The sequence below is a fragment of the Schistocerca serialis genome, chromosome 2 (assembly GCF_023864345.2).
Source record: "Schistocerca serialis cubense isolate TAMUIC-IGC-003099 chromosome 2, iqSchSeri2.2, whole genome shotgun sequence".
NCBI lineage: Eukaryota > Metazoa > Arthropoda > Insecta > Orthoptera > Acrididae > Schistocerca > Schistocerca serialis.
The window spans coordinates 648,887,144-648,905,500 of NC_064639.1; the positions used below are offsets into that span (position 1 = coordinate 648,887,144).

The following is an 18,357-nucleotide window of genomic DNA, read 5'->3' on the forward strand; positions in this document are numbered from 1 at the left end:
ACTAAGATTAAAATCAAGTTGTAAACACTTGTTGCCGGCCGGAGTGGCCGTGCGGTTCTAGGCGCTACAGTCTGGAGCCGCGTGACCGCTACGGTCGCAGGTTCGAATCCTGCCTCGGGCATGGATGTGTGTGATGTTCTTAGGTTAGTTAGGTTTAAGTAGTTCTAAGTTCAAGGGGACTGATGACCACAGCAGTTAAGTCCCATAGTGCTCAGAGCCATTTGAACCATTTTAAACACTTGTTGCTTTACAGAAACACCCACATTTAAGATAAGTGTCAATAAAATTTATAATGACTTGTTCTCAAACTGAACTCCGATATGGCTGTAGGCACCACAATCGCAAATTAAAGGCAACCAACTTGCCATTGACTAGCCAAACCAACGGTTGTAAGATGACGAGAGACTTTCTGGATAACGAACAAGGCATCTGACACTTCTGTGCACACAATGAGGAAGACCAGGTTTCACAATCCCGGGCAGGCGATCATTAGCGCACTGAGTGAACCTATGGTAGGCACCGCCATTGAAGATACTGCCCCAGCAAAAACGAACAGTGGAGCACTCGCTGCGGTGAGGACTCCACTGATGGTCGCTGCAGGCCTCAACGGGTGGCGGCAGAAACCTACGTTCAGGAGGCGCCACAGTCGCGCTGCCCACGGGGCTACCAATTGTGGCGACGGAGGCGGGCTCGTGAGTTCAAATGCATCGGGACAATGGCGACTTTCGTGTCGCCACATAAACATTGTCTACCATCAAGTAATGCTCGTGATAAATAGCGACTGAGAGCTACGTTGATCAACGACATGAGGATGCAGAAGGCAATGGAAACCACTGCATTAAAGACACGTAACGTGTATCCACGGGACATGTGGCCTGTAATTGAATAAGTGTCATGATGATCTCTCCATTGGCAAAAGATTCCGGAATAGTCCCCCATTCGGATCTCCGGGAGGGGACTGCCAAGGGGGAGGTTACCATGAGAAAAAGATTGAATAATCAACGAAAGCATAACGTTCTACGAGCTAGGGCGTGGTATGTTAGAAGCTTGAACGTGGTAGGGAAACTAGAAAATCTGAAAAGGGAAATGCAAAGGCTCAATCTAGATGTAGTAGGGGTCAGTGAAGTGAAGTGGAAGGAAGACAAGGATTTCTGATCAGATGAGTATCGGGTAATATCAACAGCAGCAGAAAATGGTATAACAGGTGTAGGATTCGTTATGAATAGGAAGGTAGGGCAGGGGGTGTGTTGCTGTGAACAGTTCAGTGACCGGGTTGTTCTAATCAGAATCGACAGCAGACCAACACCGACAACGATAGTTCAGGTATACATGCCGACGTCGCAAGCTGAAGATGAACAGATAGAGATAGTGTATGAGGATATTGAAAGGGTAATGCAATATGTAAAGGGGGATGAAAATCTAATAGTCATGGGCGACTGGAATGCAGTTGTAGGAGAAGCAGTAGAAGAAAAGGTTACAGGAGAATATGGGCTTGGGACAAGGAATGAAAGAGGAGAAAGACTAACTGAGTTCTGTAACAAGTTTCAGCTAGTAATAGCGAATACCCTGTTCAAGAATCACAAGAGGAGGAGGTATACTTGGAAAAGGCCGGGAGATACGGGAAGATTTCAATTAGATTACATCATGGTCAGACAGAGATTCCGAAATCAGATACTGGATTGTAAGGCGTACCCAGGAGCAGATATAGACTCAGATCACAATAAAGTAGTAATGAAGAGTAGGCTGAAGTTCAAGACATTAGTCAGGAAGAATCAATACGCAAAGAAGTGGGATACGGAAGTACTAAGAAATGACGAGATACGTTTGAAGTTCTCTAACGCTATAGATACAGCAATAAGGAATAGCGCAGTAGGCAGTACAGTTGAAGAGGAATGGACATCTCTAAAGAGGGCCATCACAGGAAGTTGGGTAGGAAAACATAAGTACCAAGAAGGTAGCTGCGAAGAAACCATGGGTAACAGAAGAAGTACTTCAGTTGATTGATGGAAGGAGGAAGTACAAACATGTTCCGGGAAAATCAGGAATACAGAAATACAAGTCGCTGAGGAATGAAATAAATAGGAAGTGCAGGGAAGCTAAGACGAAATGGCTGCAGGAAAAACGTGAAGACATCGAAAAAGATATGGTTGTCGAAAGGACAGACTCAGCATACAGCAAAGTCAAAACAACCTTTGGTGACATTAAAAGCAACGGTGGTAACATTAAGAGTGCAACGGGAATTCCACTGTTAAATCCAGAGGAGAGAGCAGATAGGTGGAATAAATACATTGTAAGCCTCTACGAGGGTGAAGATATGTCTGATGTGATAGAAGAAGAAACAGGAGTCGATTTAGAAGAGATAGGGGATCCAGTATTAGAATCGGAATTTAAAAGAGCTTTTGAGGACTTACGGTCAAATAAGGCAGAAGGGATAGATAACATTCCATCAGAATTTCTAAAATCATTGGGGGAAGTGGCAACAAAACGACTATTCACGTTGGTGTGCAGAATATATGAGTCTGGCGATATACCATCTGATTTTCGGCAGAGCATCATCCACACAATTCCGAAGACGGCAAGAGCTGACAAGTGTGAGAATTATCGCACAATCAGCTTAACAGCTCATGCATCGAAGCTGCTTACAAGAATAATATACAGACGAATGGAAAAGAAAATTGAGAATGCGCTAGGTGACGATCAGTTTGGCTTTAGGAAAAGTAAAGAGACGAGAGAGGCAATTCTGACGTTACGGCTAATAATGGAAGCAAGGCTACAGAAAAATCAAGACACTTTCATAGGATTTGTCGACCTGGAAAAAGCGTTCGACAATATAAAATGGTGCAAGCTGTTCGAGAACCTGAAAAAAGTAGGGGTAAGCTATAGGGAGAGACGGGTCATATACAATATGTACAACAAGCAAGAGGGAATAATAAGAGTGGACGATCAAGAACGAAGTGCTCGGTTTAGGAAGGGTGTAAGGCAAGGCTGTAGCCTTTCGCCCCTACTCTTCAATCTGTACATCGAGGAAGCACTGATGGAAATAAAAGAAAGGTTCAGGAGTGGAATTAAAATTCGAGGTGAAAGGATATCAATGATACGATTCGCTGATGACATTGCTATCCTGAGTGAAAGTGAAGAAGAATTAAATGATCTGCTGAACGGAATGAACAGTCTAATGAGTACACAGTATGGTTTGAGAGTAAATCAGAGAAAGACGAAGGTAATGAGAAGTAGTAGAAATGAGAACAGCGAGAAACTTAACATCAGGATTGATGGTCACGAAGTCAATGAAGTTAAGGAATTCTGCTACCTAGGCAGTAAAATAACCAATGACGGACGGAGCAAGGAGGACATCAAAAACAGACTCGCTATGGCAAAAAAGGCATTTCTGGCCAAGAGAAGTCTACTAATATCAAATACCGGCCTTTATTTGCGGAAGAAATTTCTGAGGATGTACGTCTGGAGTACAGCAATGTATGGTAGTGAAACATGGACTGTGGGAAAACCGGAACAGAAGAGAATCGAAGCATTTGAGATGTGGCGCTATAGACGAATGTTGAAAATTAGGTGGACTGATAAGGTAAGGAATGATGAGGTTCTACGCAGAATTGGAGAGGAAAGGAATATGTGGAAAACACTGATAAGGAGAAGGTACTGGATGATAGGACATCTGCTAAGAGATGAGGGAATGACTTCCATGGTACTAGAGGGAGTTGGAGAGGGCAAAAACCGTAGAGGAAGACAGAGATTGGAATACGTCAAGCAAATAATTGAGGACGTAGGTTGCAAGTGCTACTCTGAGATGAGCAGAGGAAAGGAATTTGTGGCGGGCCGCATCAAACCAGTCAGTAGACTGATGACCAGAAAAAAAAAATCATAAAGAGCAACGGAATAGTGAATGTCTGTACGTGTTCTAATCTCTGTTATATTATTCTCATGGTGCTATCTGATACTTATGATGGTGGCTGTAGAATTAACGCAAAATCTACTTAAAATGCCCATTACCTAAAATTACCTCCAAGGTTTTGCCTGCACGTATACTGAACACACCTCCTCCTCTTCACCTCTGTATCCGTCTCTTCCGCCCTCTTTCCGTCCACCTCATTCTCCCACCCTCCCACCTCTGTCAACTCCTTCTCATCTGTCTATCTCTTCTCTCTCTCTGTCTGTCTTTCTCTCTCTCTCTCTTTCTCTCTCTCTCTCTCTGTCTCCCTCTCATGTTCTCCACTCCCTCTCTATTTCCTCCACCCACTATTTTCCTTCTCTTCCCTCTGACCATATCCTCCTACTCCTCCCCTCTCTCTTTTGATCTCTGCCTCCTTCCCTCTTTCTTCTGCACCTCCCGACCAATCCTCTATACTTTCCAGCAGCCTCCTGTATCTCTCAATCCTCTCCTCTTTCGGATCCCTCTTCCACCTTGCCCTCTACTCATCTGAACCTGTCCCCAGCAGTGCTAATCTGCAAACGTAGCCCCTACAATACAGTTTAATAAAGCAGACCAACACATCATTTGTTTACCCCTGGCATACAAGCTGCAATGCAAAACAGATCAATGAAGCAGGCCAATACTATTTCAACTCACCTGTCACGCAGGGCATTCTCCATGTGTGAGCCAGGTAAACCATTTCTTGAAATCGACACGTAGGCTGCCCTGCAAAGCAGGTTGATTTGACAGTCAGATCCTATTCCCACACATGTCTGTAATACAGGGCAGCATGTATTCCAGTGGCTGGGAAAAACACACTTTTCCCATATCGTCCCTCACATTGTAGCTAGGAGGTTATTAGCCACACAGTGCTGATATTCATGAGGCCCGCTGTTCCTGTGCCCAATTTGGTTCAAACAAATTGAGCGGTCTGGGACGAGACCTTGTATAAACATACACATCTACCACCTGCATTTCAAAGTAATAAAGGTGAAAGTTGCTTTATATCTCAAAGAAAATAGTTTTAACGGCACATTAGTTAAAGTCACGTATACTGGAAACGGCAGTACCATATAGCATCAAACTAAAAGTAAACTGACGAGCAAAGAGCCGGTGCTTTCATTTTTGGTGTAGATCTATTGCATCTTCTACATGTTTGGGCAGTAGAATTTAGTCTTTGGCTTGCCATACCACATGAATGATGTATAGGGTAGTCACCCTTTTCCTGTGTATATACGGATGTTGTTTAGGACAGTGATTACTAACTGAAAACGAGGGATATTGCACATTAGGCATGTTGAGAAAAGAATTACGAATGCCATTGATCGAACCCAGAACGTCCCTGTTTACGTGTAGTGTGTTGCTGTGATGTGATCATTACTCATTTAATATTGAGAATGTGAAAGGTAGTCCTGTGGACTAGAAAGCCAACTGATTGCCCCATTGCTACTGAGTGGATCGTTTTTTTGCATGCAGTAGCCTGCCGTGTTCCTGTCATTGGCCTAGCAATCGTCTAGCTGCGGTTACTGCAGAAGGATGAGATTCATGGTGACGGCAGCTAGTCGGAGTGCAGGGTGAATTTAGACCACATATTGCTGACCATGGAACTAACTCACCCACACCTTTATGGTGATTTATAATAACGATGTCGTTATCGGTCCTGTACTATGCTAGTGGAGATAGTACATGCGTGGGATATTGGTGCAATTTATTGATATCTTGTGTAAGGGTACATAATTGCCTATACAATAGCTTCTACCTGGATTTCCCACCGTTATTTACAGCTCTATTATAATGTAATAATATTGGACTCCTCTAAGGCAACCTGATATTGATGTATATAGTGCACATTTTTGACCTTGTAGTCATTGTAATATTATGTGAGAAGTATGTTGTATACACAATTTTGTGTAAAAAATATATGTCCTTGACTTTGATATTTCTTTGATATTGTATCAGAGGTATTTGTGCCTTTGACTTTCAAGTGAAGTAATGCCATTTGGCGCCATTTTTAAGCATCATTATAATACTTTGCTGTGACAGGCTGGAAAGATGGGAAGGGAGATGTGGGACATGTAGCACAATTAAGCTATCTCCACCATATTGCGATTTTTAAAATTTCCTACTTATTGTTAAATTTCCCACCATCTTCGTTTTTTTTTAATTTCCTGCCGTTTTATAATCCTGCTTCCGCCCATTTTTGAGTTTTAAATTTCCTGCCATTTTAAGTTTATGGAAATCGCTCTATTTTATATTTCCCGCCAATTATTTTGAACTTTGAGCAACATCAGCGATTTTTAGTTTCTCGCCTAAAGCGATACTTCATGACTGTGGCGCCAACTAGGTACAGAAACGGGAGCTGTGTGCTAAATATTTGGCATCTATACTACTCACCAAGTTTCAAAATGAATAAGTTTTTTCTAATTTTTCTATAAAGAATCCCAAAGTATGTTTTCAAAATGAATGTAGGTACAAACAATAAAGCATAAACAGTTACCATGCTGTAATAAGTAAAACGTGAATATACTATATTAAGTGCAATTGGTCAGTCTTCATATATACAGCTTGAACATTAATAAAACTTACAAACTGCAGGGACGGATTTCTGACTGGAAATGGAGGGGAAAAGATCCTATGAACATGTGTCTGGAAATACATCGTGGCCACGGCAGGTGGCGTTGTCTAATGACAGTTCCTGTGACGACGTGTCGTGTGCTGCTTGTGTGTTGAAGAATGTGTGATTTACGCTGAGTGCTGTAAGCAGCAGAATGGTCCGGTATTCACGTAGAGAACAAGCTGAGATGGTGTTTGTGTACAGCCAAGTAGATGGAAATATGATGTGGAAACAGATATCAACCACATCACACAACATTTCAAGCCCTCTTTGGGCCTTTGAGTGATCTTCGATCCTTCCAGACAGACGAACGTGCAGGGAGGCATTGGACTGCGTATTTTGATGCAATGTACTGTTTCCTACAATTATCTCCTCACAGCTTGATAATGTTCATGCGTCAATGTACCAACAAACGTTTCGTTTGTTACGGAAAAGTAAAAATAACACCACAGAAGACACTGATCCAGACAAAATATGTAGATTGGTTGCTTGCTTGTAATGAGTTATAATACGCTACCCAATATTTCAGATTATCGGTCTCATGATAAATACCAGGTGAGCAAAAAGTCAGTATAAATTTGAAAACTTATTAAACCACGAAATAATGTAGATAGAAAGGCAAAAATTGACACACATGCTAGGAATGACATGGGGTTTTATTAGAAGCAAAAAACCACTCCATATTGCTAGACGCGTGAAAGATCTCTTGCGCGCGTCGTTTGGTGATGATCGTGTGCTCAGCCGCCACTTTCGTCATGCTTGGCCTCCCAGGTCCCCAGACCTCAGTCCGTGCGATTATTGGCTTTGGGGTTACCTGAAGTCTCAAGTGTGTCGTGGTCGACAGACATCTCTAGGGATGCTGAAAGACAACATCCGACGCCAATGCCTCACCGTAACTCCGGACATGCTTTACAGTGCTGTTCACAACAATATTCCTCGACTACAGCTATTGTTCAGGAATGATGGAGGATATTGAGCATTTCCTGTAAAAAACATCATCTTTGCTTTGTCTTACGTTGTCATACTAATTATTGCTATTCTGATCAGTTGAAGCGCCATCTGTCGGACATTTTTGAACTTTTGTATTTTTTTGGTTCTAATAAAACCCCATGTCATTCAAAATTTATACCTTTCTATCTACATTATTCCTTGATTTATTCAGTTTTCAAATTTATACCGACTTTTTGATCACCCAGTACGTGGGTAATGAGGGAACAAATGCGTAAATTGCGCGAAACATGCTTTAACATTTGCTGTCGAAGTTATGTTTCAATGGTCCACAACAACCTGCAGGCTCTTCAAAAACATATTATACCGATGAGGTTATCCGCTTCTCTCGATCACATCTTTTGTAGGGGAAGGGAAGAGAGCTGCTATCAGAGTATAGAAGAGTTTATGCCAAAATACAAAGGGAAATCTGCTCTCAGGTAACCTATTAAAGGAGGTATAAAAATTCGAGATCGTTGTGACGCTGTAACTGAATACACGTATGATGTCAATGTTTATGCGGATTAAACAATCAGGTAAACTGACGCCACAACGGAAGGGAACTGACATGTATCGAGACTAGAAAATAGTGCATTGATAATGGCTTCGCATTAGCCGAAATCTGGATTTGCCAAATAAAACCTACAAAAAAGGACGCCTGATTGCTGAACTTTATAAATTATAAATTTATAAATTAGGTAAAAGGTTACCAGGTGAAATATGGCATCCCGGCTAAGACACAAGTTGAAAATATGGTCACTATTTTTTTATAAACTTAAATTTGCCATATTTCGTGACAGTACCTTTTCCATTAGACGTTTGCAAGCAAATATAAGTCTTGGCTTCAGTTGTCTAAGTATGATTCCACAATGCATCGTTGTCGGCTGCAGAAAAGACGTGGTTCAACGTGTTTCTCTCATTTTGGTGTTTCAAATACAGTTTCTTCAAATGTAGTTTCTTCTTTTCAGATAATACAAAAATAATAGTTAACATAATTCAAAATTATTTATGACTGCGACCTTCACATTGTTCTTCCATCAACACACACCAGGAGTTAGCTTCCGACTCGGACTGGCTATAGTCAAAGACTACTCCAACGTCAAAGATATTTTACACAATCAGTTTCTTTGCTATTCTTCGATACATTTTCTAATAGTAATCAATATGCTTTTACTCTCAAAAACAGAAGTAAATTAACATATAATAAGACAAATTATAATAAATTCTGACAAAAATATAAGAAAACATTTTCAATTCAGTATCGACAAATACGGTAAAAAAATAACATCTCCCTGATCCATTACACAGGGAAGACTCACTTTGGAAGGGAATTTTCTTGACACTGTCAAATACAGTCAGAAAGGAAGAGGTCATGCTTTTTATTGACAGCTGTTCCACAGGCGTCAATTTACTGAATATTATCAAATTAGCTTCAGTGAGCACTGCCCTCAGATACCAAAGTTCCGAAGAAAACTGGAAAGAGTGGGCTGCGAATTTATTGTGAGCAGACAACAAACATTAGCAGCAAGATGGCAAGACAGTGAACCAGTAGTTGTTCCAAGCATTTGTCGTGAGCCTACATTAGGCAAAGGTAAGCCCAAGCAAAATGATGAAACTAAGGCAAAAGCGTTACCCCTAAACCCGATCTGTTTCCATAGTAAGACTATGGGAGCTGTTGATTTTGGTTTGTATGACTCTGATCGATGCTTTAACAACTGGTGGGAGAAAGTACTCTACAAACTGTCGACGGTGTCTGTTGTTAATGGCCGGCCTAGTGGCCGTGCGGTTCTAGGAGCTGCAGTCTGGAACCGCGAGACCGCTACGGTCGCAGGTTCGAATCCTGCCTCGGACATGTATGTGTGTGATGTCCTTAGGTTGGTTACGTTTAACTAGTTCTAAGTTCTAGGGGACTAATGACCTCAGAAGTTGAGTCCCATAGTGCTCAGCGCCATTTGAACCATTTGTTGTTAATGTGTAGGTACTGTTTAGGTACGCAAAAATTAAACATGAAGCATCGTAAAACATCAGGTAGCAAGTGTTTAAGCCTTACTGTAACGATTCACTTTTGGTGGCCACAGGCATGACAAAGGAGGTTCGTTAAGTAGCTTTACATTTGAGAACCATTTCACTTATACATTTTAATTCTGTCATAGATCGCTTACATGCTGAATTTTTAATAATATATATATGAAATTCATATAATATACTAAAACCGTCAGTCATACAAATGACATTTAACCGCAACGATGGGCCAACGGTTTACGCTCTCACTATGGACAACGTAAGTGTCGGAAAACGCTCTGAGAACATGCAAGAACCACCTGCGTGTACCCTTATCATCCAGCAAAGTAAATTCCACTTGTTGGAAGGGTACATATTAATTGCGACGAAATAATATGAATCAGAAAACGAAGCAACTTTACTGAAGCCTAACTGTAAAAAAAATTGTAAGTTAGTGAGTTGGGGGAACTCATTTCTCAAGACATAACTACTCCGCAGGGCAGCAGCATTCAGGTGAATGCTTGTCATAATTATCCTCGTGAAAGAATGCAGCGGAGAGCTCACCTGATGGTCTTAAGAATTCCTTTACTTTTGGCATCGTATATTCCTCAGCGATTCTTTTCTGGGGGTACAAGCTCAGCTGCACAACTTAAGTTGACACCAAGCTTCCAGTTCAGTCACTGTTACGTATCACGAACAGCATTAAGGTCGCCTTTGGCTCTTTTGCATTCGTTCGAAATATCAGTCAGGCCTTAGAACCCTCACGCTCTTAGAGAAATTCATCAGCAACAGAAATTGCAGGGTGTATATCGATAAATTGTAACAGTTTGTTCTACTTTGAACAACTGACAATTGAACGACTTCATCAAATGACAAGTGTTCGTCGCTTCAAAACTTTTCGGATAATCTTGAACCATCATATGACCAAGACTCCACAGCTGCTACAAACAGTAGAGGCTGTAGGAGCCAGGTGAAGCATCCGGGTCCACTATCCAACACAGCTGAAGATCCGGTTCAGATATTACTTTGATAAGGAGGAAAATGTACCTCTGAGATGTAAGCCGTGTGCAGTGATGCGTCACACGTTTGATATCAGAGTGCTTAGATTGGCTCCTGACACCTTGCTCTGCGCTTATCGTCGCTGGTATTAAAGCAGTGAGACGGCTGCCCGTCATTCTGCGAGTCAGCGTGGCTCAACATGGAACGGATGGGCAGCGCGGTGACCGTCAGCATCCCCCAGGGTGCGCTCAGAGGCCGCAGGCTCAAGACACCCTCCGGCAGAACCTACTGCAGCTTCCAGGGTATCCCTTATGCCAAGCCACCGGTCGGGCCGCTCAGGTTCAAGGTCATTCGAAACACTTCCTATAATCAAAGTTGTGTCGTACAAGGAAACACTGAATTGAGCTTGAGGTTGATATTGTGGTCTTTCAAGACAAATGGAAACGCACAGCGCAAAAAGTAGGGAAAAATGTGGCACTGCTGACTGAGAGAACCCTAGCGGTAAGTAAAACAGTCGCACAAAGGCTCAACATCCTTGTGAACTGTGAGGCTCACGTCTGAAGTACGAGCGAGTAGGTGACTATGATAACTGCGTGTGTAGTCAGTAGTCTTGATCGGTAGTCGCACCCAACTTACACACCCGATGGATGGATCACAACAGAGTGCGTTATACTCTCAGTCCCCGAAATATTAATTTAAGATAAGGGCGTAAAATTGCTTTTGAGGAACTTCAGACCACCATGTCTTCCTCCCTTAGCAAATAGTGACAATGAAACTTTCTTCTACTGCGAGGAATACCGCCGAGTAGGGCAGCCACAGATATTCAAGTAGCAAAACGATAGTGTGATGAAGGAATTGAAGGTAGTCTTGCTCAACGAACCAACTCAGTCATCTATTACGTCGGTCGAAACTAGAAGGCCGGCCGGAGTGGCCAAGCGGTTCTAGGCGCTTCAGCCTGGAACTGCGCGACCGCTACGGTCGCAGGTTCGAATCCTACCTCGGGCATCGATGTGTGCGATGTCCTTAGGTTAGTTTAAATCGTTCTAAGTTCTAGGGGACCGATGACCACAGCTGTTAAGTCCCATAGTGCTCAGAGCCATTAGAACCATTTGAAACTAAAGGCTCTTCCTTTGTTTTCGAAAATAGGTCAAAAGATAGTTACGACATTTATATTTTGCGACCGATATTGGTGAGCTTGTTTACGATTAAGAAAACGTATTGATTGCTGGCAGAGCACTGCTAGCTTGAAGGGGGAAACCAGATTGCGCTATGATTGGCCCGCTAGATGGCGCTGCCATTGGTCAAACGGATATCAACTGCGTTTTTTTAAAAATAGGAACCCCCATTTTTATTACATATTCGTATAGTACGTAGAGATATATGAATGTTTTAGCTGGATCACTTTTTTCGCTTTGTGATAGATGGCGCTGTAATAGTCACAAACGTATAAGTACGTGGTATCACGTAACATTCCGCCAGTGCGGACGGTATTTGCTTCGTGATACATTACCCGTGTTAAAATGGACCGTTTACCAATTGCGGAAAATGCCCATATCGTGTTGATGTATGACTATTGTGATCAAAATTCCCATCGGGCCTGTGCAATGTATGCTGCTCGGTATCCTGGCCGACATCATCCACGTGTCCGGACCGTTCGCTGGATAGTTACGTTATTTAAGGGAAAAGGAGGTGTTCAGCCACATGGGAAACGTCAACCACATCCTGCTACAAATGATGATGCCCAAATAGGTGTTTTAGCTGCTGTCGCGGCTAATCATCGCATCAGTAGCAGACAAATTGCACGAGCATCGGGAATCTCAATAACGTCGGTGTTGAGAATGCTACATCAACATCGATTGTACCCGTACCATATTTCTATGCACCAGGAATTGCATGGTGACGACTTTGAACGTCATGTACAGTTCTGCCACTGAGCACAAGAGAAATTATGGGCCGATGACAAATTTTTTGCACGCGTTGCATCTAGCGACGAAGAGTCATTCACCAACAGCGGTAACGTAAACCGGCATAATATTCACTACTGCGCAACGGAAAATACATGATGGCTGCGGCAAGTGAAATATCAGCGACCTTGGCGGGTTAATGTATGGTGCGGCATTATGGGAGAAAGGATAATTGGCCCCCATTTTATCGATGGCAATCTAAAGGGTGCAGTGTATGCTGATTTCCTACGTAATGTTCTACCTATGTTACTACAAGATGTTTCACGGCATGACAGAATGGCGATGTACTTGCAACATGATGGATGTCCGGCATATAGCTCCCGTGCGGTTGAAGCGGTATTGAATAGCATGACAGGTGGATTGGTCGTCGAAGCACCATACCTTGGCCCGCACGTTCACCGGATCTGACGACCCTGGATTTATTTCTGTGGGGAAAGTTGAAGGATATTTGCTATCGTGATCCACCGACAACGCCTAACAACATGCGTCAGCGCATTGTCAATGCATGTGCAAACATTACGGAAGGCGAACTACTCGCTGTTGAGAGGAATGTCGTTACCCTTATTGCCAAATGCAACTGGACCAGCTCGTCCGATTCATCAACTGGGGACGACACGATTGAGATGCGTCCGCACGTTAACGGCGAAGTTGGTGGAGCACCATCACGCAGCAGCCACATAACCCTTCGAATAATGAATGGCATATCTTCCAGAGGGAGAGGCAAAGTCAGCCGCTAGAAATGCCGATAGCTCCCTGCTTGTTAGGTGACGTGGAAGAAAGCTAGTCCCAAAATAGGTCATCAGTTATCTCGGCCCACAGTTTCCGACCACACCGATGATGATGATGATGCGCTGTCACTATACCACGGGGGTTCTGCATATTATTCCGTAGATGACTGTTATGAATGTTGAAGATATCACTTTGGTAGAGGTGAGGTGGTCTGATCTGCGACTTGGATGGATGACACAAATCGCGGAATCGTGGTTTCCTGGTGATTAAACCAGTTACAAAACTAATTTTGTTATGGGAAGTCTATCGCTAGTAACTCTGCACATGCTGTAAGTGATAAGGGTAGTAACAATTGTAGTGGAGAATTGTCCACACGGTCGTCTGGATTACGCTGTGTTGGCGGACGAACTTCCTGGTACTGACATAGCTTCAAAAATGGCTCTGAGCACTATGGGACTTAACATCTGTGGTCATCAGTCCCCTAGAACTTAGAACTACTTAAACCTAACTAACCTAAGGACATCACACACATCCATGCCCGAGGCAGGATTCGAACCTGCGACCGTAGCAGTCGTGCGGTTCCGGACTGAGCGCCTAGAACCACTCGGCCACCGCGGCCGGCTACTGACATAGCTGCCGCCTTTCACTGTGTTAATCACATTTTTACCAAGTCTGGTGTACGAACATTTCAGATACGTCCTTCATGATTTCCTGCTTCCTGAAACGACCCTGTCTTAGATAAACGGTGAAACACTACTGCAAATATTGAATGCTGTGGTTGTTGGCGTGGCTAGGTCTCCTGATACAACCTTGCTGCCAGGCGCCAGTTTCCATTTGCCTTTCCGTAAGTAGACACCGCGTCGGCAAGCTCTCGATTCGAATACGGAATCATTGTGTACAACGCAGTATCACACCCACTACAAGGTGAGTCAGCAAGAGAATTGAACCGGACACAACATTACAAATTACTATGCGAGGAGAGGGCACTAGGGCGTGACGCATGACAAAACGTGCCACTCTCTAGAAGGAAACCATGCGTGCCGTAACTGTGCCTGCGTGCTACAGCGCGTGTTACACCGCAGACTCTGTAACAAAGTATGATTGAATAATTGACCTATAGCATGGAAACCAGTCATTTCCGGACATAAGTGAATTACACCTTTTTTGTTCCGTATCCTCTCATCGATCAGTCCCTAGAGTTTGTAAACCGTACAAAAAAAAAAAAAAAAAAAAAAATCGCCCTGTATAAATACGCGCCGCCACATATCCGACGCCTTACAGGAGCCAACTAGGAAGTTGAGACCGAACTTCACAAATAACACATTAGGAGCATTAAATGAGGAATCCAAATTGAGCCTAGAGAAAGAAGCGATATCAACAGACTCTTATACGGATGCAGATGTGAACCCCTATCAACCGGAAAAATGCCGAACTAAACATTAAAATACTGCTGCATGAAGTGGCAATTATAGCTACGGTCACACGCATCTGATAAACCAAATAGGAAGCGCACCAGACGTATCTGTTCAAAGATCCAGAAAGGATATTGTGGAGCCGACAAACATTTTCAACATAGCAACGACGGTCCGGCGCCCCCTCCCCCCCCCCCTCTCTCCCTCCTCTACTGGTCCGGTCAGTTGCTGAAGCACTCACCACGCTCCTACCCTCAGTACAAAACATCCAAAGGTTTCCAGTCGGCCACAACCGAGGTATTAATGGTTGGCAATACAGGAGCCTACCTGGGTGTCTCTTACTGGTATTGTTGCTACACTCAGAACCGGTGACTGTTAACTACCAAAATTATACCTGCCATCAAATGATGGCGCAATACTCGCCCTCGCCGCCAGGTTTCTGCTCGGACGCCTCACCACGAGCGAACCGTTTCACTTCCCCAGTCCTACAGTCACTGGCCTGTCGCCTACGATTTCCGCGCTAACCACACCCTCACATACCAATGACGCTCTACTATAGACTGTGAGCACGACCTATCGTTGGCGCAACGGTTCAGTATCATTATACGGCACACTGTTCAGGAGACGTGACGACATAGGGATTGAAATGTGTGTATTCCAAACTACAGGACGAAATTCGCTACAGATAAGGTGAAAAATAGGCGTAACAGTTTAAATATATGTCAAATATATGTGAGATATGCATACTTCGGCAAAGCTGCGGGTGGAATGCTCAGCCAAACGTTGTTTACATATTACCATCAGGAAACAAATACTGAAGGAGTAAGAATCAGCAACCAGCAATTTAGGTGGAGGTGATAACGTGGAGAGAGGAGGGGGCAAGAAAACAAAAATTGACAGATTGAGGAAAGAGACTGACTCTGTCCATGGACAGAGAGAGGGAAGGAAGGTAAGGTCACAGATATGAGGGAATAGGAGATGGACACAGTCAGAGGAATGGGGAAATGGACACAGAAATGGAAGCAGAGGAGATGGACAGAGAGCGGTTCGAGTAGGAAATGGACATAGAAACGAAAGAGGAGGAGATGAACAGAGGCAAGGAGAAGGAGGAGATTGAGAAAAGCTGGAGGTGGAGATGGGTAGACTGGTAGGAGCAAATAAACGGAAAAGGGAAGGGGAGATGGACTGAAAAATTGTAGGAGAGAACAGGGATAGGAGGAAATGGACAGAGTGAAGTGGGAGGTAGAGATAAAGGGAGTAAAAAGGATGTAGAGGGGCAGGAGGAGATGGACTCAGACGTGGGACAGATGAGACGGAATGACTAGGGAAGGAGCAGATGCACAGAAAGATTGAGGAGGAGCAGATGGGCAGAGAGATTGGGGACGAGCAGAGGGACAGTGAAGGATGAAGCACGAGGTGGACAGAAAAGGGAGAGAAGGAGATAGACAGATAGGAAGACGAAAGAATGGACAAATAGAGTGGGGAAGGATGAGATGGGCTAATAGAATTGCAATGAATAAACACTCAGACAATGCCGGGGACTCAGCCAGTCTATGTGTAAAATGAAGTTCGTAGAGGTTGTGTAGTGAGGTGTCCTTATTCTACTCTCTTTGCGTTTCCCCACTCAGTATAACTATTATATGCTATCCTGTTATCTTTGTGTTTGCCCACTGAATGTAATTACGCATGTAATCTGTAGTAACTCATTTGACTTACAAGGAGACGACAAGGCACTCTCATAAATTCGAGAGAAAATTGAATTTAAAATTTTGAAGTTTTCAGAGTGCGACTTACAGTGTGGCCCTGTGGTGAACTGATCGTCACCAAAGTGGAACGACTGGATTCGATTTGCCGCCGATGAAAATTTGTAAACATAGTTGAATCGTAAAATGCATAAAGACGAAAAATAGCAGTAGTGTTCGAGACTGGTAGTTGCCAGTAAGTATCTGGTTTCGGTCATTACTTCCTTTCGTTCCATTTTTTTTTGAGTTAACTTTAAGTATGAAAATCGTCAAATATATGGTAATTAACACGTATTTTATTGTCATGAAGCTTCCTGTTGAAAAAGAATCGTTCTTATTTCGTGACATAAAAGTCATTCGGAAACTTCAGTGTCGATCTTCTCTATTACTTTTTAGACAAGGATTTCTGGTCAGGCGAGTGTAGGGTAATATCAACAGGAGCAGAAAACGGTGTAACGGGAGTAGGATTCTTCACGGATAGGAAGGTGGAGCAGGGGGTGTGTTACTGTGAACAGTTCAGTGACAGGGTCGTTCTTATCAGAATCGACAACACACCAATACCGGCAACGATAGTTCAGTTATACATGCCGAGGTCGCAAGCTGAAGATGAAGAGATAGAGGAAGTGTACGAGGATATTCAAAGGGTAATGAAGTATGTAAAGGGGGATGAAAATCTAATAGTCATGGGGGACTGGACTGCAGTTGTAGGGGAACGAGTAGAAGAAAAGGTTTCAAGATAATATGGGTTTAGGGCAAGAAATGAGAGAAGAGAAAGACTAACTGAGTTCTGTAACAAGTTTCAGTTAGTAATAGAGAATACCCTGCTCAAGAATTACAAGAGGAGATATGCTTGGAAAAGGCCGGGTGATACGGGAAGATTTCGGTTAGATTACATCATGATCAGACAGAGATTCCTAAATCAGACACTGGATTGTAAGGCTCAGATCACAATATAGTAGTGATGAAGAATAGGCTGAAGTTGAAGACATTAGTCAGGAAGAATCAATACGTAAAGAAGTTGGATACGGAAGTACTAGGGAATGACGGGATACGCTTGAAGTTCTCTAAGGCTATAGATACAGCAATAAGGAATAGCGCAGTAGGCAGTACAGTTGAAGAGGAATGGACATCTCTAAAAAGGGTACAAAGAAGGTAGCTGCGAAGAAACCATGGGTAACAGAAGAAATACTTCAGATGATTGATGAAAGGAGTAAGTACAAACATATTCCAGGAAACTCAGGAATACAGAAATACAAGTGCTGAGGAATGAAATAAATAGGATGTGCAGGGAAGCTAAGACGGCATGGCTCTAGGAAAAATGTGAATACATCGAAAAAGAAATGACTGTCGGAAGGACAAGCTCAGCATGCAGGAAAGTCAAAAGAGCCTTTGGTGACATTAAAGGCAAGGGTGGTAATATTAAGAGTGCAACGAGAATTCCACTGTTAAATATGGAGGAGAAAGCGGATAGGTGGAAAGAATACATTGAAAGCCCCTATGAGGGGGAAGATATATCTGATGTTATAGAAAACGAAACAAGAGTGGATTTAGAAGAGATAGGGGATCCAATGTTAGAATAAGATCTTTGGAGGAATTGAGGTCAAATAAGGCAGAGGAGGTAAATAACATTCCGTCAGAATTTTGTGGGAAATGGCAACAAAACGATTTTTCACATTTGTGTGTAGAATGTATGAGTCTGGTGACATACCATCTGACTTTCAGAAAAGCATCATCCACACAATTCGGAAGACGGCAAGAGCTGACAAGAGCAAGAATTATCGCGCATCCAAGTTGCTTCCAATGTTAATATACAGAAGAATGGAAAAGAAATTGGAGGATGCGCTATATGACGTTTAATTTGGCTTTATCAAAGGTAAAGGCACGAGAGAGGCAATTCTGACTTTGCAGTTAATAATGGAAGCAAGACTAAAGAAAACACAATACACGTTCATAGGATCTGTCGACCAGGAAAGGGCACCGACAA

General features: G+C 43.1%; 1 protein-coding gene across 1 annotated transcript in view; it reads left to right on the top strand.

The window, feature by feature from the left end:
• Positions 1-10,725: 10,725 nt before the first annotated feature.
• LOC126456308 (juvenile hormone esterase-like) overlaps positions 10,726-18,357 on the top strand; it is an 84,188-nt gene continuing 76,556 nt past the window's right edge. The window contains exon 1 of the mRNA XM_050092059.1: positions 10,726-10,872. Within this exon, the coding sequence (XP_049948016.1) occupies positions 10,726-10,872 (147 nt within the window). The remainder of the gene's footprint in view (positions 10,873-18,357) is intronic.